The sequence below is a fragment of the Pleurodeles waltl genome, chromosome 4_1, assembly GCF_031143425.1.
Source record: "Pleurodeles waltl isolate 20211129_DDA chromosome 4_1, aPleWal1.hap1.20221129, whole genome shotgun sequence".
Taxonomy (NCBI): Eukaryota; Metazoa; Chordata; class Amphibia; order Caudata; family Salamandridae; genus Pleurodeles; species Pleurodeles waltl.
This window is the reverse complement of record NC_090442.1, coordinates 61,553,487-61,578,148: the sequence shown is the minus strand read 5'-3', so window position 1 is coordinate 61,578,148 and position 24,662 is coordinate 61,553,487. Positions and strand designations below refer to the sequence as shown.

The window sequence follows — 24,662 nt, the reverse complement described above, 5'->3', positions numbered from 1 at the left end:
AAAGAGGAAACAGTAAGTTTAACACAATGGGCCTCATTAGGACTTCAGCGGTCCTTTCACAGGACCACTGAAGCTGCTGCAGGCAAAAGACCGCCAGTATTGGAGGTCTTTGCCTGCCATATTAGGAGCGTTCTGCTGGGCCAGCGAGCGAAAACAGCGTTTTTGTCCGCTGGCCCAGCGGAACACTCACCACAACATTGACGCCAGCTCGTAATTGAGCCGGAGGCAATGTTGTGGTGCGTCGGGTGCAACAGCACCCGTCGCACATTTCACTGCCCGTAATTCGGGCAGTGAAATGCACGATGGGGCTGTGCATGGAGGCCCCTGCACTGCCCATGCCAAGTGCATGGGTAGTGCAGGGGCCCCCAGGGGCCACCCTGACACCCCCATTCTGCCAGCCTTTCCATGGCGGTGTTTACCGCCATGGAAAAGCTGGTGGATGGGGACTCCTAATCCCCAGAGCAGGTGGATGACAACCGCCGGGACCGCCGGGCTGCAGGCTGGCTGCAGTCTGGCGGTGTTGGCGGTTGGACCATGGCGGCGGTCCGACCGCCAGCCTCGTAATGAGGCCCTATGTCTGGAATTAGGTCAATACATAATCACAGGAGTAACACTAACCGCACACCAACCAATCAGTCAAATTATGGATGAAGGCGAAATGCTCACAACCATATAAGATATTCAGCATTTTCCTTCCTACCACCTTACCTCGGACCAGTGGAATGGGGAATGGCATAAAATGCCCATCTCGATCCCGCTGCAGCACCTGCTCCATGAAGCTGACGTGGTCAGAGTCAGAGAGGGGTATCTCTCGGTCACTGAGGTCGTGCTGGAGGCAGCTGTGGAACAGGCTGAGCAGCAAATCATTGGGTATTGTGGCAGAATCTGAAGTCTCTTCCTCGACTGCACAGAAGAGAAACAGTAAGCCATGCCATTAATTTACAGTTCAGAAATGTATATATATTAGTTGTCCTTCTTCACTCATGGGGTGTGCTGGAAGTATATTTGCTGGAAAATCTTAAGAAGAAAGAGCAGACACACTAGACTTGTTGTTACTGGCAAGGACGAAAGAAAAAAAACATTCCCTGATGTCTTACATACTATATTGCAATTCCGTATTTAAATCTGGAGTAGCCCTAAGAACGTTTTGTAAAAATATTAAATAGCCTTAAGCCCTGCCTCAAGTCGCAGTCTGTAATGATATCTAAACATTAACCTCGTCCAGAACTGCTAAAAACTCTTTAAGCTGACACCAGAGTTGCAATAGTTTTCAAAATAGCAAGTGACAATGAATTCACTTACTTAAAACCTTTCACCTCTTAAGAAAGGATAGGAAAGTTAAACAAGAATGTGTTAAAGACAAACTACAAAAACAGTTCACCAGTAACCAAGCTGTCAGGTACAGCCAAACTACTCCAATAGTGCACTGTTGATAGGCAATAAAGATATGATGGAACTGTGGGCGAGACAACCGGTGTATACTGAGTAAGGGCAGTACCTTTTGTCAGAGTCAGGAAGAACATTTCAATCTGCTGGCACCTCGGCAAGAGTTTCATCATATCAAACTGGAATGGGATCTCGTATATACACTGCCCGCTTCCCATAGGGGTATCTGTGTGGAAAGAAATACAGACATCAGTAGTTGAGATCATGAACCAAGGACTGCACCACATAATGGCTTACACAGATTCAAGCTGGCCCCAGATAATCTTGTGTTGACCTATTCATATTCTTTTGAGCCTTACCCTTCTGTGCAGTGTCTCTTGAAATCTCAGTCTATAGTGATTGCTCTGCCCAATACTCATCACTTTCACATATCTTTTTAAATTGTACCCTGCACACCAGATATGGCATATTTGGAATTCTTCCACCTTTTTTGTGCTTTTTATGTCTTTGGTGCCTCACTACTTGTATATTTGCTACAACTATTCATTTTGCCTGCTCTGAAAGGTCCATTGTTTTTATGTTTACTTGCTATGTTCAAAAATGTAACTAGAATGCTTCCGTCTAAATGGTGCCATCATCTCAGAATCATGTTGTATATAAAACTGCAAAGAATTATGAATAAAATTAAATATGCTTTTATTGATTGTAAGGCACCAAGAAACTGTAATGCCATGTTTTGTAAACTAGCAAAAGCATATTTCAACAAGAAGATCAGACTCCTGACACAGAATATTACTACATCCAAGAGACAGGCCATTCATTTCTTGCTGTAGAACAATAATAGTAGAAATAAAAATTTAAATGAAGTAGTAAAATTTGTTTTAATTCATAGAGTGTATTTGTTTACATAAATAGGCACCATATTTCAGAGGGACGGTGCTTAAAACACCTGAACATGAATCCTGTTTTGGGAATACAAACTACACTTAATTATCGCCAACAAGAATGGCATGATGAACGATATTTATGGGGGCTATCTGGTGAATAATCTCACAACAGGTCTCAAAACCCCAACATCATTTAGCAAAGGAACATTCCGGAATGTCCACTGTTGGTGATTCAGCAGTGAAGCTTAGAGTAATGAAAACTGCTTTTTTCTCTCATACATAAAGGCATATTAAAAAAAAGTTATATGATATAATAAAAACAATCTTTGTCAACTATTTCTAACCTAATGTATGTTTCAGTAATTCACACAATGCAATGTTTAATAATAGTGATTATTATAAAAATGTTCAATAAAGTTTTAGTTAAAATCAACATGTTTGTGAATCTTTCTAGTTTTTATGATTGCATTTTGTGGGTTGAAAAATGTTAAGAGAAAGACACACATTTCTTTTTTAAATAAAACCCACGTTTCTGAGTTTTACTTTTAATATTTGTCAGGTCTCAAAAAGGTGATCAGAAAAACAACCAAAAGAGAGCCTTGCACTCTAGCTGAAGCGCAGAGTGCTTCAGCTAGGATGATTTAAAAAATGGTAACTTCTCCTCTGGTCATGGATTTATCTTATTGACCTATGAAACATACTAGTTTTGCCTAACATTTCCCGGCTGGAATGGGGGGGAATGGGGGTTGAGGTAGGGGGGGGGGGGGGGCGGAGAGGGGTATTGGTTGCTCCTTCCGCTTATTTGTTATTCACTTTTTTCATTTTTTTGTGGATATACCAAGCCCACCCGGGACACTCACATGTCCCTGGTGGGCTGTGGCTTCTTGCATTTTCCCGGACAGAGAACCACAATGGTGAAGATGGAGAGGCATGCTTCGACGTCTTGTGCTTTGGCTTCGAATAAGACTTATTTGATGACTTCAAATGTGAAAAGAACAACTTTGAGAGACAGAACAGGTCCGGAATCTCGACTTAAACTGAGACCAGCCCTTATGCATTTTTGGTGGTGCAGCACCGGACTGCCTTTGGATTCATCCTGTCACAGTGCCTGCAAGACTTGGAATTTTGCAATGAGCCCAGGCACCAGACAAAAATGTAGAGGTGGTCTGTCACAGACAGCTGCTTCTGACAACCCCTACAGGCTTTAAATATATCCCTTGCATATGGAGAGAATATTTGGACAGAAAATCCTGTCAGATGACAGAAAAGTTGAGGGAGCGAGCTGCCGATCAACGTCTGAAGGCGAAAAAAAGAAAGTATCTGATGTCAGCACACAGGGCAAGTGGTTATATGTGGCACTGGCAACACTTGCAGGGTGGGACGTGGAGTCACATGATGCCACATACTGGCATGTGACAGAATTGCTGCCAGATCCAGTCTGGCATCTTGGGGTATTCACAAGGTGAGGAATCTGCAGTTAGTATTATCCATCAGAAACAGCCAAACAGAAATAATGGAATAAGGAATGCAGAAGGTATTCAGAAAGAACAATAATTTTAAAGGCAACATATTTCTGTACTTAAATTATATGAATAAATCCTCATTTATTTATTATTAACTTCACAGAGTGAGGAGCCACCTGACTGGGCAAAACAACAAGTCAGGCAGTAGCAACCTGGACTTTCAAAAAAGCTCAGGCGAGGAATGAACCATGACTCAGCAGTCATGATCTAGTATAATAAAATAATTGGAGCAAAACTAATAAAGATGCAACCAGACAGAGGCCAACAGCTTTGCATGAGACTACTGGATCAAGTAGACAGACAAAATATCTCACCTTCACCACCTGCAGTTACAAAGGCAGGAGATCCTCGGTCCTTGTTTTGGCAGAGCTGGCTAATGTACTCAAATGTGAGCATGGTACTGATGCAGCTCAGATCCCGGGGATAAAGCTGGAAAGAGGGAAGGACAGTCAACAATTTGGGGATAGTGTAAGTTGGAAGAATGCAAAATGAAGTCAAAATAAATGAAAAGGGCCTGCAATTGGAAACATAATCGAAACAACTTGGACAGACGGGGCACAGCAATGTGGGTGTGACGCTTAAAGAAAGGATGGGAAGATGGAAAAGATGACGTCAAAACATAGTCATGTTCAGTGATGGGGGAGCTGAAAACCCATAGAGCAGCTTAGAAATAAGTGTAAAGGAGATGGACAGATGGACACCCTGGGCAGAACATAGCAACATTGATATTTGGTGTGAGGAAGGGGTGGGCAGGGGGTGGACAGGTTAGGGAGATACGCAAGGAGGAAATATAGAGTAGGAACAGGCAAGCAAAAGGTTGGGTTATCATGTGGGTGGAGTGAAATGTATGACAAGACAAACAGAAATGCTAGGAAGAGGTTAATAACTGACACCTGCCCTCCCATTGCTCACCGCTTTGGGGATTTCTGCATAAGTCAGGCCTTGAAGGTGCGTCCAGCATCCAGAAGTACTGACCACATGACCACTCTGTGGCTCCACCCAGCATTCAGTGACCAGATTCAGCTCAGAGTCCACTTCGATGGCCTCCACCTCCGTGTCATTGTCGTCATCTGTTGAAAAGCTGAGGGGAATAATTTCTCAATTTGATTTATTACTTTTGAAGAATAATTAACAACTGGCATTCAAAGCCTTCAAAAGTGACAGACTAATTTGTGCACTGCATCAGGCTTAACAATAACTCATCACATTTGCTTTTTAGTTACAGATGAAAAGCCTCTGAGCTTACGGATCATTAGATCCACCTCTAACAGCAAGTAATGGAGTCTCTCTGGTCTCAAGGGAAGCACTTTGCTAAGAAACTGGCATTGGGATGTAGAACACCTATGCTCCCCTCTGCTGGTGTGTTCAATGGACAGATCATTGTGGCCTGTTAGAACTGGACACTGTCCTCCATTGGTAAGAGCTGCTTGCACCACAGCTGCTGCTGGTTTCTAATCCTCTTTCATTGGTGAGGCAAGAGGTTGACCCATCAAAGATGTGGGGGATTATCCATCTCCAGGAAGAGTGTAGTATTATGATCCTCCAGCAACGCATCACTCATCCTTAGGCAAAATGAGGCTTTCACTCCTTTCAGTGATGCATGTATTCCTCGTCTTTAGGCAAGGTATATTGTACTCGTCCCTCAGTGATATATTAGGCAGACTGTTTCCCATCCTTAAGTGAGATGTATATTACGTGTGTAGGAAAGTTCCCCTTGTAACATGGTTAACCACCCCCACACTTTTTGCTAACTTGACTCAGTGTGTGCTGGGATCCTGCTAACCAGGCCCCAGCACCAGTGTTCTTTCCCTAAACTATATCATTACTTCCACAATTGGCACACCGTGGCTCACAGCTAAGTCTATTGTAATAAGTACCTGTGGTACCAAGGGCCCAGTGGCCAGGGAGTGTGTCTAAGGATTCAGCATGTATTGTGCCACCCTGAGGGACCCCTCACCAAACACATGCCCACTGTCATTGCAGATTGTGTGTGTTGCTGGGGAGAAAAAGGCAAAGTCGACATGGCATTCCTCTCTGGGTGCCATGCCCACAAACCACTGCCTGTGACTGTGGCACAGGTAAGTCACCCCTATAGCAGGCCTTACAGCCCTAAGGAAGGGTGCACTATATCACAAAATGAGGGCATAGCTGCATGAGCAATATGCCCCTACAGTGTCCAAGCACATTCTTAAACATTGCAAGTGCAGTGTGGCCATACTGAGTATATGGGCTGGTGAGTTTGTCATTACGAACTCCACAGCTCCAGGATGGCTTTACTGAAGACTGGGAAGTTTGGTATCAAACTTCTCAGCTCAATAAACCCACACTGATGCCAGTGTTGGATTTATTGAAAAATTTACACAGAAGGCATCTTCGAGATGGCCCCTGTATTTTACCCAACCCACTAGTGTAAGGCTGACTGGTCTGTGCCAGCCTGCCACTAACAGACAAGTTTCTGACCCCGGGGGGGAAGGGACAAAGCCTGCTCTGGGTGGAGATGCTTCACACATCCCTCCTGCAGGAACTGCAACACTTGGCAGTGAACCTCAAAGGCTCTTGCCTTTTGCTGCACTGCCCCAGGGCACTGAAACTAGTAGAGATGCCGCCCCCGGACCATGCCCCTCTTTTGGCAGCCGCTCCGGCGGGAAATTTAGCAAGCACCAGGAGGAGTATACACTCCAGCTGGTACCACCCCCTAGGGTGCCCAGAGCTGAGGTGAGCCCATCCTGGCAGAATCCTCCATCATGCTTTGGAGGGTGAGAGCCAATAGGGTTAGGAATGTGCTCTCCTTCCCAAAGGAAGTGGGCACAAGAAGGGTGTTTCCACCCTCAGTGACAGTAGCCACCGGCTACTGCCCTCTGGCCCCTGTAACACCCCTAAATCTAGTATTGAGGGGAACCCCTGAACCTTGCTCTGCAGCTTCAAGATTCCTGCAAGAAGACGACTCAGCAACCTCTGCAAAACCCCAGAGGTCTGCCTGCCTACCCAAGGACCAAGATCTCCAGAGGACAGTGGCCCTGTCCACAAAGAAACCTCAAAAAAGGACTCTAGAACTGCCCGGATGCGAGAGTCCTGCCCACTCTGCACCAGACGCACCCGGCCCGTGTCCAGGTGGCCCACCGATCCAGAGAAGGTCCCCAGGCGATTCTGACCTCGAGTCCACCCTGGGTTGACCCCTCCTGACCAACAGGACGACTCCTGTAGCCTAAATCCAGAGGACCCCCCGACTGTGACCGAATCCGGTGAAGATTTCCCATCACCTAACAGTACCCCTGCACCTGTAGCCCCCTAGTCTTGGGAAACCTCTGCACCCGGTCAGCCCTGTGTTGCTGGTGGCGCACCTTTGGTGTCTTCCTAAATTTCGCCCTGTGAACACCCTACCCCCTGAAAACTGGGACTGTAACTTGAGTACTTACCTGCAAATTGTGTTGTTACTTTTCCTCCCATAGACTGCTTTGCTTTCAATTAGAATTTGTACTGTCTACTTTTGAAATTGAAAAGTATTACTTACCTGTAAACTGTTTTAACTATAAATTCTAAACAAAGCGCATTTGATACTTGAAAGTGATACGTTATTGGAACTGTACTTACCTGCAACAAAGATCCTTTTAGTCCTAGAAATAAAGTAACAAAGTATATTTTTTTATACATCATACATCGGCCTGGAGTTAGTCATTGAGCGTATGCCTCATTTCTTGAATGTGTGTACAACAAATGCTTAGCACTACCCAATGATAAGCCTAACGTCTAACACTACCGCAAAAGAGAACATCATTATTATCTACTTTAGCCTTGTAAAGCCTTTGGGGATCCACGGACTCTGTGCACACTATACCTTACTTTGGTATAGTATATACAGAGCCAGCTTCCTACAACATGTCACTGGACAAGGTAAGAACTTTGATCTTCCAATAGTGTGTACTGCAATGTTCTAGGCTGAGTAGGGGTTTTAAACCTTCAATGAGTTATTTATAAATTGTACTCAGGCAAAGTGGGGATTTCCAATTCTTAACTGATAGGGGAATTACATGTTATTGGGTAAGGTAACTGCTTTGATCCCTCAAAAACGTATATTACATGTGTCTAGGCAGAAAGAGGGCTTCCAAACCTTCAATAAGTTACCTATTTTTGCCACATGGGGTATCAAATCTTCAGTGAGGTACGGAAGTGTTATTTACCTGTCTTTTGTAGAGGTGACATGTGGTGGAAAGAGAATGTACTGTACGATGCAGCTGTACTTCTCGGTTTCATTGAGAGAGTCGCTCTGAAATTAAAATGTAAGTAGAGTTAGGTGCAGTGGTTCCCAGGTGAATGGAGAATGCAGGCAGAATGGAAAAATGAATGTGTGTGTCCAAAAGGAAGAGCAACAAGCAACTGCAAGCTTTACAGACATGAGTAGATGGGGGTAAGGATCATTTTGGAAGGAAGGTTGTATGTACAACAGAGCCTTTGACATACAGAAAGCAACATGACAAGAAGAGGAAAGATTAGTTGGGGGCAAGGGGCAGTAGCGAAAATGCTAGTATAAACAAGTAAGAAACAAAGGGTGTCAAAAATAAAATGAATGTTACTTGCCGAAATGCTCTTTCTAGGGGACACTCTAACCACCGATTTCTCCTCTTGTGAATCTCCTCTGGCACCAGATTATGGCCCTCATTTTGACCCTGGTGGTCGTTTGACCGCCAGGGTCAATGTGGCGGTCCTACCGCCAACAGGCTGGTGGTGCAGACCGCCACATTAGGAGTGTGACGAATTGGCCTCTGCCAACCCGCCACATCTCCACTCATACCACCATGGCTGTCGGAACCGCTGAGCCGGAGATGATCATCTCTGACCCGGCGGTCCACAGAAGACCGCCGGCGGTATTAGGAACCGGCATTCTATGGCGGTAGCACCTCCACGAAAACTATGGCGGAAAAGCTACAGGTGACAGGGAATTTCTTCCCAGTCACTGGTAGACTATTCCCCCCCAGCAAGCACTAGACCCCCTGCTTCACCCACAGCGCCCCATCCCGCTACCCCCTTCAGCCACAGTACCCCCAACCCCCGCATACACGTGCACAGACACCCACGTGCACCACACATACACCCAGTCACCTACTTACATACACGCATTCACTCACACGCATCCAAACACGCATTCACAACATTCAAACATGCATTCAAGCACGCACACTCACACCCATCCAAACATGCGTACTCACACGCAAACACGCATTTACCACAACACTCACACTCGCATACACACTTACATGCAGGCACAAACTCACTTCAACATTCAGACATGCATACAACCACGCATTCACACATTCATGCACACACCACACACTCATACACAACACCCCCAACCCTACCACCCCATCCCTTGTCGGACGATCACCTTACCTGATCCAGGGAAAAGCTTGTCAGGCAGGGAACGGGAAGGGGCGCTTCCACCGCCAGCAGTGCCCCACCAGCAGGACACCGCCAGGCCGTATTATGGCTCATAATACGGCAGACGGTGTCGATGGTGGAACTGCCAGAGCGCCTCCATCCGCCACCACGACTACTGCCAGATTTCAGCCCAAAGTGTGGCGGAAATCCGGCAGTACCCATGATATGGTGGACGGAAGCTCGCCAGCACTGGTGGTCTTCTGGTGCCCGCGGCTTTGACGGTCTTCATGGAAGACCGCCAAAGTCATAAGGAGGGCCTATATCTGTAAACTCCTGTAAGAGCCCATGCACTTTGGCAAGTGCAGCCACTGGCTTCTGTTGTAAATATGTTCCACCTCCAGACATGGAACCAGATATAGGCGTCATCCCTGCGTGCGGATGTCCGTTTATTCATTGGTCATCTAGGTGTTCTCAGACGTCGAGCAGAGATTGGAAACCTTGACATCCTACAAAATCTAACTTAGAACTATATTAAAGCTTAAAAAGTCCATTCCACAGAATGGCAAGGAGGGTTGTCTGTGAGCAGTGACTTATTTGTGCTTTTGGTTTCTAGTGCGGAGCCCCAGCGCTTATTTTTGAGGGCCAGCACTTTTTTTTATGCCTCAAGCATTTACTGCGAGCAAAAGACACAAATGGGAAAGACAGAGGAAGAGAAAAATTAAAAACTATCACAATGGCAGAAAGCAGAAAGCTACAAGAGTGATCTGAAGGCGCAGGGAGTGGCTTTAAATGGATTGAAGAGGTCCAAGATTGCTTCACGATTACGCTGCCTCAGTATTCCGTGTTAGCACATTTAATTGCAGCAGCCGCTTGTTCAAGAGGAGGGCTTTTGGCACCGGCACGTTTTTATTTACAAATTAAGCACTGGATGTGAGAAATCGGCAGTTAGTAAGAATATCCACTAGAAAAAGTGTCACCTATTCTTCAGATGGACACTTCTAACCATCTATGGAATCAACACCAAAGCAATGTCAAATGCAGTGGGTCTGAGGAGTTAATTTTTTACCAGGAAGTCCTGCAGGACTCCTCCCTGAAGTCCTGCAAATCAATACAGTAGTGCTTGGTGAATATATGGCTGGACATCCACATGACTGCTCAGCAGATGTCCAAAACAGGGACAACCCAAGCCAGGACTCTCTCTACCTGGTGGAATGAGCCTTGAGGATAGTCCTTTCGGCCATAGTATAGCAGTTTGATGCATAGGACTAACCATCAACGTTCATCTTTTACCTTCTTTTCCTGTGTTCGCACCAGCAATTCCTAAGAAGTGCTCCTTATTGGGCATGATCCAAACTGTGGAAACGGGGGTCAGTGACATCCTCAAAGTGACTGCACTTTTGGGAGAAGGGTGTGGACTTATCACACAGTCTGGACATGAAGAGCACTGAGAGCTTTCTGGGAAGGGGTACTCTCAACAACTGGAGAGGTGCTGGGAGGAGTCTCCCCCATGGATCCCTAGATGACCCTACTACACAAAGACTGATCTAGATGGCAATAGATAAAGAGGCCCCTTTATAGGCCACCTCAATAGTTGCGAAAAGATATACTGCAAGACTCTGGAAAAGTGAGACGCCCCACTCATCAGAGGGCTGGAGTGCAGGGCTGAACCAGTGCATGGCAACGCAGGGCCTGATGTGCGGCCAGAGCTGCCCACTCAAATATGTGAAGATATGGAGAGATTGGTGCTGATAAAGAGGGATTATGATGGAGTCAAACATCAAGCTGCCAAGGACCATAGACAAGGAAATTTGAACCTTTTTGTTGAGTGGCCGAGTGAGTTTATTTCTGAACTACTGGAGGGAGGCTCGGTGGGGTGGTGAAGAAGAGACTGATAACTGAAATGCAATAAAATGTTTTTGAATAAAGAAGACTGATGAGGTAAACAAAGAAATACTCAAAGAGCTGAAAAGTAACCGTTAATAGCGCCCACAGCAAAGCCTTGCTGGGTCAAGCAAAGGAGAGCAGACAACTTAGTTTATATAGGATCAACATGCTCCTCCTCGCAACAAGCAGTGAACTTGGACCAACTTCCCACATAAATCAATGTTATGGACCAGTAGTGAGCAACAATATGACATCTATCACCTCTGGCGGGAGGGAGATCCAAAACCCTCAGCTTGTTCTGATCAAGCTCTACGAATTGAGGTGTGGACTGTGGAGGTTCAGTGACAATATGGTTCATTTTTGTTGTGACAGCATATTCTTCTTAAGAGGATGCTTGAACTGAGGGCTGATGTGGAAAGTCAGCAGGTCTGAGAACTAGATCATTCTGACTCGATCTGAGGCCATCGGAATCAGCTATGCTCTTTCCCACTAGACATATTGTCAGAGATATTGCTTGGGATTAGTGGCAGAGGTGGAAATGCATTCAGGGTGCTAGATTCTAAATGAAAGAGGATGGCACCCCTGGAGAACCTCTGAAAGGAAATTCTAGAGTGGAAAATGTAAGAAACAGAGTTTGTGAAGGTAGCAAAAAGATCTACAAATGGCACGAAGAACAGAGCAAAAATATCCTGCAGAACCTCTGGTTGCACCTCCACTTGTGACATGTACGTTGACACCCCCTGAGCTAGTCTAACCTGATGCTGAATGGCCCCAATAAAATGTGGCTCCTTCAAAGGCTGAAGATGGAACTTCCGCTTGTTGTCGGAAAATCCCAGAGTACACAGTAACAACATCGTTGCCTGAAGGTGGGCTGAAACAAACTGAGGTGAGTCCGCCTTCCACATCCAGTCGTTGAGGTATGGAAATATGTGTAGTCTGAACATACAAATAAGTGAGACCACCTCTCTTATAAAGGCAGCCCGAAGGGTAGGATTGTAAAATGGAAGTAGCCTTAACTTCAAACGAAAGGGAAATACTTTTTGTGGGCCTGCAGACTTGGCACTTGATAGTGTGTGTCTTGCAGGCCTAGGGACACCATCCAATCCTCAGGATCCAAGGCCACCATAACCGTTACCATCATTCTGAGCTTTTCCATTGTGAGCAACAAGTTCACGAATCTGAAGTCTAAAATCAGACTCAAGCCCAATCCTTTTAGGTGAGATGGTGCAGAAGGGCTGGTTTTGCTATTGGTGACTTCTCCCCCTAGAACAACCCCTACCGTTGGAGCCACAGAAAGGCCAACCTGGCTTAACAGGTTGTGAGGGCTGACTCATGAACCATGGCTTACCCCTCTGTACTCTGTGAGCACGTAGGCATCATGCTTTCTCCAGTCAAAGGAATGTAAGGATAGAGCTCGACAAGGTACGTTGGCACCGGTTGATGAAAAGGTGTTCATCTTTATAGGATGAACTACATGACGCTGCTAAGCACACACTACACTGAGTGAAACTGCTCAATTCTCACCACACTGTAAATAACAGGAGTCATCCTTGATGTTAAGTGCAAGTTACCTTGTGGTCTCCGGTGTCCTTGCTAGGCAATCAAGATGTTTAGTTGCTGCAGCTGGGACAATGCTATTTGAAACGTGCGACAAATGGATGCAAGATGTTTCCACAGAAGCCTCACATACTGGAACATTTATAATCAGAGGCTATTCTATTTATTTTTGAGAACTAGAAATGGAACACACTACCTGCAATTTAAAGCGATTTCTGGACTATGGTTTCTCAGTGTATTTAGAAGTTAACAGATAAAATTCTCAAAGATCAAGATCTCTAGGTTTACAATGTGCATATTGTGCTTAAGGTATCAACAATTTAAGAAGCGTAAATACTGTAATCAACAAGGTAACAATACAAGACCATGCATGTTTCATGAGCAAGCCGCAGCTCTGCTATCCTCAAACCGTTTTAGGGGAGAAACTGCCATTTCACTAAACAATCGTGCCCCGTGCCAATGCACATCCAAAAGTGAAGCTTTCTAATGGCACACATCCAAGCCTGGCATCTGATGACACCTGTCTGGCCTACACAATCAGTGGTATTCAAGCCACCTCTTTGGGCAAAGCTGACAAAATCTCACTAGCCTTTCCTCAGAGCATGCGAGTGAAACGACCCAAATGACCAATTAAATTTAAGGATTGGAGAACCAGGCTGGCAGATGAAAAAACTATTTTACCTAAAGGGTCTATTTTCTTAGATTGAGAAAAAATCTGGTATGACTTTGCTGATAGAAGTGTGAACCTTAAGGCTCTCTGGAGTAGGATGCTGCATTAGGAAGGGTGCATCACCTGAGGCAGGCCTAGGCAGTTTGTCAATAGGGTGACTATGTGGCTGAGTTGAGCAAGGCTTGGACCAGGTCACCATAACTATCCCAGTTAAAGCTTCACTGAATGACAACAGTGTCTGTGGGCAGGAATAATCAGGCAATGGATAAGCCAGGGATACTATCAAGGGACGCCATCCATGCCCCGCAGTTAGGGTCATTAGTACTTGGTTAAGGAGCAGCATTTTGTACTTGCCCTGCTGAAAAAACAAGTTCAGAAGACAAACATCCAGGACGGGTGTTAGACAATCATCCTTCTTAGGGACCAAAAGTAGAGGGAATAGTCCTCTTTCTCTCTCTACTTGAAAAAACACCTCCATGTCTCCCTTGCACAACTTCGGACTCCACAATTGAGGCTTGTGATGAGCGCATAACCTGGTGGAAGGGGGATGGGAGGGAGAGAGAGCAAGAGAGAGTAAGAGAGAGAGTAAGAGAGAGAGAGAGCAAGAGAGAGTAAGAGAGAGAGAGAGCAAGAGAGAGCAAGAGAGAGAGAGCAAGAGAGAGCAAGAGAGAGAGCAAGAGAGAGAGCAAGAGAGAGAGCAAGAGAGAGCAAGAGAGAGAGAGTGTGGGAGAGAGCGCGAGAGAGAGAGCAAGAGAGAGCAAGAGAGAGCAAGAGAGAGCAAGAGAGAGAGTGACAGAGAGAGAGAGACAGGGAGAGAGACAGGGAGAAATTGCAGGGGATAGTCATTGCGGACCAGCTGGATGACCCAGCAATCTGCCATGATCACTTTTCAGTGTCTGGAAAGAATGGGAGACATACCAACCACTGAAAGATGATGGATTAGTGGGGAAACCAGAGACTTTTTGTGAAGCAGAGGAGCCGGCCTTGATTCACTCCTGCCCCAAAAGAAGCAGTATTGCTATTGGGGTGTAAGGACAGACTAATAGATTGTCTTTCTCTGATCTGTACTGCACTAGAGTTCTATATTTTTGGTGGGATTGATCTGCAGGAGAGGCTAGGCCCAGCACATGAGCCATAACTCTACTGTTCCTGAGAACTTCCAGAAAAGAGTCCTTTTTTCCTTCTTGAACAGCCTCTCGCCATCGAAGGACAGGTCCATGATAGTGGCTTGGACATCTGTGGAGAACCACTGAAATGCATACAAGCATGCCAGAGGAGCATGACAACCGTGCCCATGAATGAAGCAATGGTGTCTGCAGAACACGGGTCACACTTCTAGATCTGGATGGATGCGTACAAGCTCTTGTTGACCAGGTTAAAAAGGTTGTTTCAATGTGTACTGACAAGCTGAACACTACAAGTTTTGCCAACTCTCACAAGGCATGAACAAAGCAGACTCAAGGAGGCAGTTATCAACCTCAGTGCAGAGGACCAAACCACCTGAATCTAAGGGCTTATGACCCACAAAGTCAAGCTCCTAATGCCTTTCCCACATTGTTGAGAGGCACTGTGGGAAAGGCATTACGATTCTGCTTCGAGGACGACATTTGGAAAATCACACTTTCTGGTGACAGATGAAAGGGCAAAGTGAAGGAGTAACCCAGAGCAGGCATACAGCATTTGGCCATCAATCTGTGGACTATTATGCCCAAAAAAGGTTTTCCCATGCAGCCATGACAGAATCCAAGATGGCCCACTCAGTAGAAGCAAGGCTCCATCACTGATCAGGATGACAGCAATATCTTAGGCAAAAAATTACTCTTTGTCTCTCTAGAGGTAAAGGTCACAAGAAGGGCTTCAGCATCTTTACATACTATCATCATAAATAAAGAACTTCATCTGAAGCAGGGCCAGAAGGGCAGGAAGTATCTCTTTCTGGTGAAGTACCCACCCACTTGCATTTATATATTTTAAACAAATATTAGTGTTACAGTGAGGAAGGAGTTCATCACCCTTTGAATCAACATCCTCATATGCCCATAGTCTTAATTAGGCATTACAAGGGGACCTGAAGCTGAAAATCTCCTTCAGGTTTAATCTCTGAGCCCTAGACAATTATCATTAAATTTTGCCTTAACTTTTCCAATTACCACATCTAAAAAAAATTCTAACATTGATTGCTTTTAAAACAGCGGTGCAGTCAGCCCCATGGGTGACAGCTGCGTCAGTGCAAAGGGATGCTCTAAATGAACAGGGGATGGTGTTTTGGCAGGATGAGACTTTGTTTTCAGCAAATAGAAGTATAGTTTTGAGAGCAGTAGGGGCCTGAACTACTGGAGTCACCAGGCACAAAAAATGCACTTCTTCCTTGGGCGAGGGGTTAGGGGAGGTGGGGGAGTTGGAGAGGGCTGGCCCAGAGGGTGCAGCAGCAGGTCTGAACAGATCCTGGAATGCATCGACCTGCACAGAGTCAGCTAATGGGCCCAGAAATTCCAGTCTCCTCTGTGTCAGCATCTGGATCTTCTGCAGAAACGAGGAAGAGGAAGAGTTGGGCATTGGGAATGGCATCAAGACTCCAATCGCTCATGGAGCAAGAACATTTCCTTGAAGAAGCGGACTTCGCCTTCCTATGTGCAAATTGTGTGTTTTTTAGTAGGAAGTTTAATCAGGACATCATTCTCCTACAGATGACTTACTGGTGAGCAATGGAGATTGCTTAGGTATATTTCTACAGGCCAGTTTGGTCTCCAACAGCATGATAGTCCTTGGGTGTGTGGAGGCACAAGAATTGCGTTGTATTTCCATCGGAGATAACACATGCATTTGTCACATGGATCCAAAATGGAGACATACTTGCAGCATCTGAAACAAGGCTTTAATCCTGTAAATTCCGGAGGAGAAATCTGACCTAGTCCCTGTTGAAATGCCAAGGAATTTCACTGTTGAGACAGAGTAAAAGAGTAAGCTCCGAACCCACATCAATTACGCATGGAAAAAACATCAGCAAACCAGTTGGTGCCGAACACGCTCCAGTGACTTCATGTTTAGAGACAGGTGTCATATGGCTCCTGCCACAATTCTGCTAGAGGCACTAGAGAGCCATTGCTAGAGAAGAGTTTTAAATCCGTCTGATGCCTGGAGAATTCATAAGGTAAGAGATCTTAGGAAAAGTGCTACTGGAATTTAGGAAGTGGCCCAGGACCTGGCTGCTCGACTGAGTCCCCACAGCAACATACTCAGCTCCCGGATACCCTCACAGCTGTACAAGTCAAGATTGATTGATTGATTGATATCCATCAGAATGAAAATGTCACTTACCCAGTGTACATCTGTTCGTGGCATTAGTCGCTGCAGATTCACATGTTTGGCACAGTCCGCTGCCTGGTGTTGGGCTCGGAGTATTACAAGTTGTTTTTCTTCGAAGAAGTCTTTTTGGTCACGGGACCGAAGGACTCCTCCCTCCTCGGCTCCATTGCGCATGGGCGTCGACTCCATCTTAGATTGTTTTCCCCGCAGAGGGTGAGGATGGAGTTGTTTGGTATAAATAGTGCCCATGCAATGGAGTGAATATGTATGTACGTTAAGAGTTTCTAATAATTATTTACAAATGTTCAGATGTTTAAGATTTATGATCTACTTCTAAACGGCTACAGGCTTCCCGGGGAGGTGGGAGGGTACATGTGAATCTGCAGCGACTAATGCCACGAACAGATGTACACTGGGTAAGTGACATTTTCAGTTCGATGGCATATGTTGCTGCAGATACACATGTTTGGCATAGACTATAAAGCAGTTACCTCCCCTAAAAGCGGTGGTTTAGCCTGTAGGAGTTGAAGTAGTTTGGAATAATGTTCTTAGTACAGCTTGGCCCACTGTAGCTTGTTGTGCATTTAGTACGTCTACACAGTAGTGTTTAGTAAACGTATGAGGCGTAGACCAGGTTGCAGCCTTACATATTTCGCTCATAGGAATGTTTCCTAGAAAGGCCATTGTAGCACCTTTCTTTCTGGTTGAGTGTGCCTTTGGTGTAATAGGCAATTCTCTTTTGGCTTTAAGATAGCATGTTTGAATGCATCTGACTATCCATCTAGCAATGCCTTGTTTAGAGATTGGATTTCCTATGTGTGGTTTTTGAAAAGCTATGAACAGTTGTTTTGTTTTCCTGATTAGCTTTGTTCTGTCAATGTAATACATTAGTGCTCTTTTGATGTCTAATGTATGTAGTGCCCTTTCAGCCACAGAATTTGGTTGTGGGAAGAACACTGGCAATTCTACTGTTTGATTTAAATGGAATGGTGAGATTACTTTTGGCAGAAATTTTGGATTTGTTCTTAGAACTATTTTATTGTTGTGTATTTGAATAAATGGTTCTTGTATGGTAAATGCCTGTATTTCACTTACTCTTCTGAGGGATGTGATTGCAATGAGAAATGCGACCTTCCAGGTTAGATATTGCATTTCACAGGAATGCATGGGTTCGAAAGGTGGACCCATGAGTCTTGTTAAGACGATGTTAAGATTCCATGAAGGAACTGGTGGTGTTCTTGGTGGTATAATTCTTTTTAGCCCTTCCATGAATGCTTTAATAACTGGTATTCTAAATAGAGACGATGAATGAGTAGTTTGTAGGTAAGCAGATATTGCTGCGAGGTGTATTTTTATAGATGAAAAAGCGAGATTTGCTTTTTGCAAATGTAGTAAGTATCCTACTATGTCTTTAGTAGAGGCATGTAATGGTTGTATTTGATTGGCATGGCAGTAGTAAACAAATCTTTTCCACTTAGATGCATAGCAGTGTCTAGTGGAAGGTTTTCTAGCTTGTTTTATGACCTCCATGCATTCTTGTGGGAGGTCTAAGTGTCCGAATTCTAGGATTTCAGGAGCCAAATTGCCAGATTCAATGATGCTGGGTTTGGATGCCTGATCTGTTGTTTGTGTTGTGTTAACAGATCTGGCCTGTTGGGTAGTTTGACATGCGGTACTAGTGAAAGGTCTAGTAGAGTTGTATACCAAGGTTGTCTTGCCCATGTGGGTGCTATCAGTATGAGTTTGAGTTGGTTTTGACTCAACTTGTTTACTAGATATGGAAGGAGAGGGAGAGGGGGAAAAGCGTACGCAAATATCCCTGAGCAACTCATCCATAGAGCATTGCCTTGTGATTCGCGGTGTGGGTACCTGGATGCGAAGTTTTGGCATTTTGAGTTTTCTTTTGTTGCGAACAAATCTATCTGGGGTGTTCCCCAAATTTGAAAGTACTTGTTCAGAACTTGGGGGTGAATTTCCCATTCGTGGACTTGTTGGTGGTCTCGCGAAAGGTTGTCTGCTAGTTGGTTTTGTATTCCTGGAATAAATTGTGCTATTAGGCGAATGTTGTTGTGAATCGCCCACTGCCAAATTTTTTGTGTTAGGAGGCACAATTGTGTTGAGTGTGTTCCTCCTTGTTTGTTTAAATAATACATTGTTGTCATGTTGTCTGTTTTGACAAGAATGTATTTGTGTGTTATTATGGGTTGGAAGGCTTTTAACGCTAGAAATACTGCTAACAGTTCTAGGTAATTGATATGAAATTTTGTTTCGTGTATATCCCATTGTCCTTGAATGCTGTGGTGATTGAGGTGTGCTCCCCACCCTGTCATGGAAGCATCTGTTGTTATAACGTATTGAGGCACTGGGTCCTGAAATGTCCGCCCTTTGTTTAAATTTTTGCTGTTCCACCATAGAAGCGAGAGGTATGTTTGGCGGTCTACCAACACCAGATTTTGAAGTTGACCCTGTGCCTGTGACCATTGTGATGCTAGACACTGTTGTAAGGGTCGCATGTGTAGTCTTGCGTTTGGGACAATGGCTATGCATGATGACATCATGCCTAGAAGTTTTAGCACATGTTTTGCTTGTATCTTTTGGTTTGGAAACATAGCACTTATTACCTTGTGGAATGCCTGCACTCTTTGTGGACTTGGAGTGGCAATTCCTTTTGATGTGTGGATGGTTGCTCCTAGATATTGTTGTGTTTGACACGGTTCTAGGTGTGATTTTGTATAGTTGATGGAAAACCCCAGTTTGTGAAGGGTTTGTATGACAAATGTGGTGTTGTTTGCGCATTTTTTTACTGTGTTGGTCTTGATTAGCCAATCGTCTAGGTAAGGGAACACATGTATCTGTTGTCTCCTGATGTGTGCTGCTACTACTGCTAGACATTTTGTGAACACTCTTGGTGCAGTTGTTATTCCGAATGGCAACACCTTGAATTGGTAATGTATTCCTTTGAATACGAACCGTAGGTACTTTCTGTGAGAAGGGTGTATTGGTATATGAAAGTACGCATCCTTTAGGTCTAATGTGGTCATGTAATCTTGCTGTTTGAGCAGTGGAATGATGTCTTGTAGTGTGACCATGTGAAAATGGTCCGATATGATGTAGGTATTTAGTGTCCTGAGATCTAATATTGGTCTTAATGTTTTGTCTTTTTTTGGAATTAGAAAGTACAGGGAGTAAACTCCTGTGTTTTTTTGTTGTACTGGTACTAACTCTATTGCATCCTTTTGCAGTAGTGCTTGAACTTCTAGTCCTAAAAGTTCTAAATGTTGTGGTGACATTTTGCGTGTTTTGGGGGGGATGTTTGGTGGGAAGTTGTGGAATTCTATGCAATAGCCATGTTGGATTATTGCTAATACCCAATTGTCTGTTGTAATCTGTTGCCAAGATTGGTAGAATTGGCTTAGTCTTCCCCCCACTGGTGTTGAGTGAAGGGGTTGCGTGACTTGAAAGTCACTGTTTAGGTGGAGGTGTTTTTGGAGTCTGGAATCTTCCCCTACTCCTTGGGAATTGACCCCCCCGATATCCCCTGAAACCTCCCCTTTGGAAGGAACCCTGATATGGTGTGGTTCTTGTTTGTTGGCTGGTGGTGTCTGTGGGTTGGCCACGAAACCCCCCTCTAAATGGAGTTTTTCTGAAAGAGCCTCTGCTCTGCGGGGAGTAGAGTGCGCCCATGGCCTTGGCCGTGTCTGTGTCCTTTTTAAGTTTTTCAATGGCTGTATCCACTTCAGAGCCAAAAAGTTGTTTCTCGTTGAAGGGCATATTAAGGACAGCCTGCTGGATTTCAGGTTTGAAGCCTGAAGTGCGTAGCCAAGCGTGTCTCCTTATGGTGACAGCAGTGTTGACTGTTCTTGCTGCAGTATCGGCTGCGTCTAGTGAAGAGCGGATTTGATTGTTTGAGATCGTTTGTCCCTCTTCCACTATTTGCTGCGCCCTTTTTTGGTATTCCTGGGGAAGATGGTCTACGAGAAGTTGCATCTCGTCCCAGTGTGCTCGGTTATATCTGGCCAGCAGCGCTTGTGAATTTGCGATGCGCCACTGGTTGGCTGCCTGTGATGCTACTCTTTTCCCTGCCGCATCAAATTTTCGGCTTTCTTTGTCCGGAGGTGGGGCGTCGCCAGATGTATGTGAATTTGCTCTCTTGCGAGCTGCCCCTACTACCACGGAGTCAGGTGGTAACTGCGAAGTAATAAACACTGGGTCTGTGGGTGGTGGTTTGTATTTCTTATCCACCCTTGGGGTGATGGCTCTTGATTTTACGGGCTCTTCAAAAATTTGTTTTGCGTGCCGTAACATCCCTGGTAGCATTGGGAGACATTGATATTGGCTGTGTGTAGCCGAGAGGGTGTTAAATAAAAAATCATCCTCTATAGGATCGGAATGCAGTTGGACATTGTGGAATTCTGCTGCCCTAGCCACCAGTTGCGAGTATGAGGTACTGTCCTCTGGCGGTGACGGCTTTGTGGGGTATGACTCGGGATCATTGTCCGGCACTGGGGTGTCATACAGGTCCCAAGCGTCTTGATCCTGATCGTCATGACTTATGGTAGTTTGCGCTGGTGAGTGCATTTGTGGCGGTGTTTGTGCCGGCGATGCCTGTGGTGGAGAGGGCGGAGGCGTGACTTTTTTAACCACTTTGGCTTGTGGTTGTGCGTCATCCTTTGGAAGTCCGATCCTTCTTTTCCTCATGATTGGGGGAAGGGTTGATATCTTCCCTGTGTCGTGCTGGATGTACAGTCTCTTTTGTGTGTAGTCCGATTCTACACTTCGGAGCTCTTGTCCAAATCTGTGCATTTGGCCACTTATTCCTTGTTCCTCTGAGTAGGATGAAGGTGTGGTATTTTTCGGCGCCGAGAGAGAATCTTTTTTCGGTTTCGGCACCACAGAATTTTTGTTCCTTTCGGCATGGATTCTCGGTGCCGATGTTTTTCGGTGCCGGTATCTTGTTTTTGTCTCTCGGAGCCGCTTTCTCAGCTCCTAGGTTGCTCCATGGCGGTCCCTCGACCGGAGTCGGGTGTCTTCGCTATGGGCGTGCCCTTTTTCGGCGCCTTCGACGGGTCGCCTGTTTTATGGGTCGAGCCATGGCCTGTTGGCAGTGGCGTCCCCTGGGCTTTCGGCTTGTCGATGGATTTACTTTTCGACGTCTTACTCACAGTTTGTTGCTGTTGTTCGACGTCGGAGTCTCCGGATTCTGATTCCGGAACCGAGAATGTTTCCTCTTCCTCGTCGAAACGTTGTTTTGTCGACGTGGACGCCATTTGTTGACGCCTGGCTCTTCGGTCCCGGAGTGTTTTTCTGGACCGGAAGGCTCGACAGGCTTCACAGGTATCCTCCTTGTGCTCGGGGGACAAGGACAAGTTACAGACCAAGTGCTGATCTGTATAAGGATACTTACTGTGACATTTTGGGCAGAAACTAAACGGGGTCCGTTCCATCGGCTTCGATGTCGCACGCGGTCGGGCCGACCAGGCCCCGATGGGGGATCGAAACTACCCCAAAGTCTTCCGATGATCGGTGTCGATGTACCTAACTATCCCGATACCGAACGGAACAATACCGACGCTTTCTTCCGAGATTCTGACTAACTTTCCGAACCGAAACACGGAGCGAAAAGGAATACGTCCGAACCAGACAGCGGAAAAAAACAATCTAAGATGGAGTCGACGCCCATGCGCAATGGAGCCGAGGAGGGAGGAGTCCTTCGGTCCCGTGACCAAAAAGACTTCTTCGAAGAAAAACAACTTGTAATACTCCGAGCCCAACACCAGGCAGCGGACTGTGCCAAACATGTGTATCTGCAGCAACATATGCCATCGAACATAGAGTTTATGTGCTTTAGTCCTGCTGGATCAGTATCTATAACTATCATTTTAAATACAGAGCACCTGAATAACTAACATCAGCCCTTTCAGAGGAGGAATGGTAGAGTTTAGGTAGCTTAACTGCCCAGAATTGGATTGGTAAAAGATTCAACTTAGACACGGCTGATAGGGGTTTGCACTAGGGGAAGTGGAGCACACAGAGGTGAGGTCACATCATACATGATTCCCCTATGACTCCTTTCTCACAACATAACTGATGCACAGAAGAGGGTTGGGGGAAGACCAGTTACCTATGGTATATGAATTTAAGTAGTGGATGCAGAGGGATGCTGATATGCCAAAAAACAACATATTTTAATATGACATACAGGGTATACACAAAATACCCACTCAACACAGGTTTAAAGAGGGGGTTTACAGGTAGCCCTAAATCACACCTCCTTGCATGTTTAAAGAGATATGTTGTAACCCCACCCCTCTCAGTACAAAGTTAACATGAGGATAGGGACGAATACACAACTACTTCCTCAGTAAAGAATTAAACGGGGAACTGCAAACCCTATCTTAGCCCTCATGCCACAGAAAAGATTTAAACAGAGAATATGGAGGAGTCCTGGCCTAGAACTTCAGAATATAGTTGAAGATGAAACATAGGGGGATCCCTCATAACCATTTTAGGGATGTGACCTTCCTCCAGTACAAATTTAAGGAGATGAAACAGGGAGATCCCCATTTAACTCCTTTATGCAGTTGTAAAGGGGGATAAAAAGGAATATCAACTTACTCTCAAATTACATCTTGTTTTGTAATGTGAGCAGCAACTCTGAATACTACACATAAGCTCAAATATCAGCAGGACCATCTCTCCCCTTTTACACTTCAAAGGCTGATCAGATAAGTACCCATGATGTAGTTAAAATAAAGCGTATTATTTAATTACTTAAAGCCAAGTCAGTTTTTGTTGTGTGCTATACGTAATAATAATATTAAAGGGATGCCAGAGCTTCAGGTCTGAATGGGCATTCTCTTTGTCAAACAACCCACACATATAACTGAGGTACTGAAAAGAAAGTTTGTCTTGGGTGCTTTAAAGCTAATCAAGAAAGTCTACAAAGTGTCTCTAATCATGTTGACGTCCGCTATCAATGACTTCAAAAGAGAAGTGGGGAAGAATCTTAAACCCTGAATGGCCTGAATACAAGTTGCGTGGTATTAGGGTAACAATTAAATCACATGTCATTTTAAAACTACCATGCATGGTTCTCCCACACCTGAGAAAAACAGGTGTGGAAAAACATATCCGCTATGGAACAGGTGGAGCGAAATTCCATGCAGAAAGTTTGCTCCTCCTAACTCACAATCAGGGCTATGGCTGCTCAGTCATGAAAAATCAGTGTCCAAAGAATGATGAGCTAAAGGAAGAGATGGGTGGGGGAATTGGGGTATCCTCTGCTACAAATGAAAAGGGGGGGGGTTGTCCGTGTCTATGCAGCTACATGTCTTGCTGCAATCATGAAGCCTTCTCTAGTGGTGGAGTGCTTACATTCAAGCATGTTTAATCTGTGCTGTGAAGGATAACACCTGTACTGGGGTTACACGAACACCAATAGGCAACTGACTCACGCAACACACTGACTGCTAAGATCACAAAACAACACAAAGAAGGTTAAGAATACTGGTTCTGGAAATTGTCGGCACTCTGGGCAACACCACAAGGTGACTGGACTTCTTAAAGAAAGAAAAGATACAAGAAAAGGAAGTAAAGCTGAAGAGGGGGAGTGGAGGCGAAAGATAGAAGAACAAAAGGCAAACATTGGGATTAGGAAGCACTGAAACAAATGAGGCTGACAAGAGAAAGGGACAAAGGAATAAACAGGATGCTGGGCAAACAAAGACAGTAAAGACAGTAAAGACAAACAACATCAACAGAGACTAAGAAATAAAGTCTACCTGCATAGGAAGCTCCAACACCATGCTGACAATCCCTTCTCCACTGAAGGCAAAGTGGAAGCCCTCGGACAAGCGGATCCTGCACAGGAGGCAAAACAGAGCACACTCTGCTTGTGGGTTACTAACACAACAACGAGGGTTCACAGCATTACTGGCCTCCAAAACAGCATGTAAAAATGCAAGCAACATATGGCACAAAACAGATAGCCACAACAACTCAACCATTAAAAACTATCACCACAAAATCTCTGCGAACAGTTGAAGGAACTTATGGTAAATTAAGTGCTCTGTGATG

At 45.1% G+C, this 24,662-nt stretch overlaps 1 protein-coding gene across 1 annotated transcript in view; it reads right to left on the bottom strand.

The window, feature by feature from the left end:
* Positions 1–24,662, bottom strand: part of SZT2 (SZT2 subunit of KICSTOR complex) — a 606,663-nt gene that overhangs the window by 436,945 nt on the left and 145,056 nt on the right. Inside the window, exons 17-22 of the mRNA XM_069227802.1 lie at positions 24,368–24,446; positions 7,975–8,060; positions 4,709–4,877; positions 4,111–4,225; positions 1,499–1,612; positions 709–903 (exon numbers count right to left, since the gene is read on the bottom strand). Coding sequence (XP_069083903.1) covers positions 709–903; positions 1,499–1,612; positions 4,111–4,225; positions 4,709–4,877; positions 7,975–8,060; positions 24,368–24,446 — 758 coding nt within the window. The remainder of the gene's footprint in view (positions 1–708; positions 904–1,498; positions 1,613–4,110; positions 4,226–4,708; positions 4,878–7,974; positions 8,061–24,367; positions 24,447–24,662) is intronic.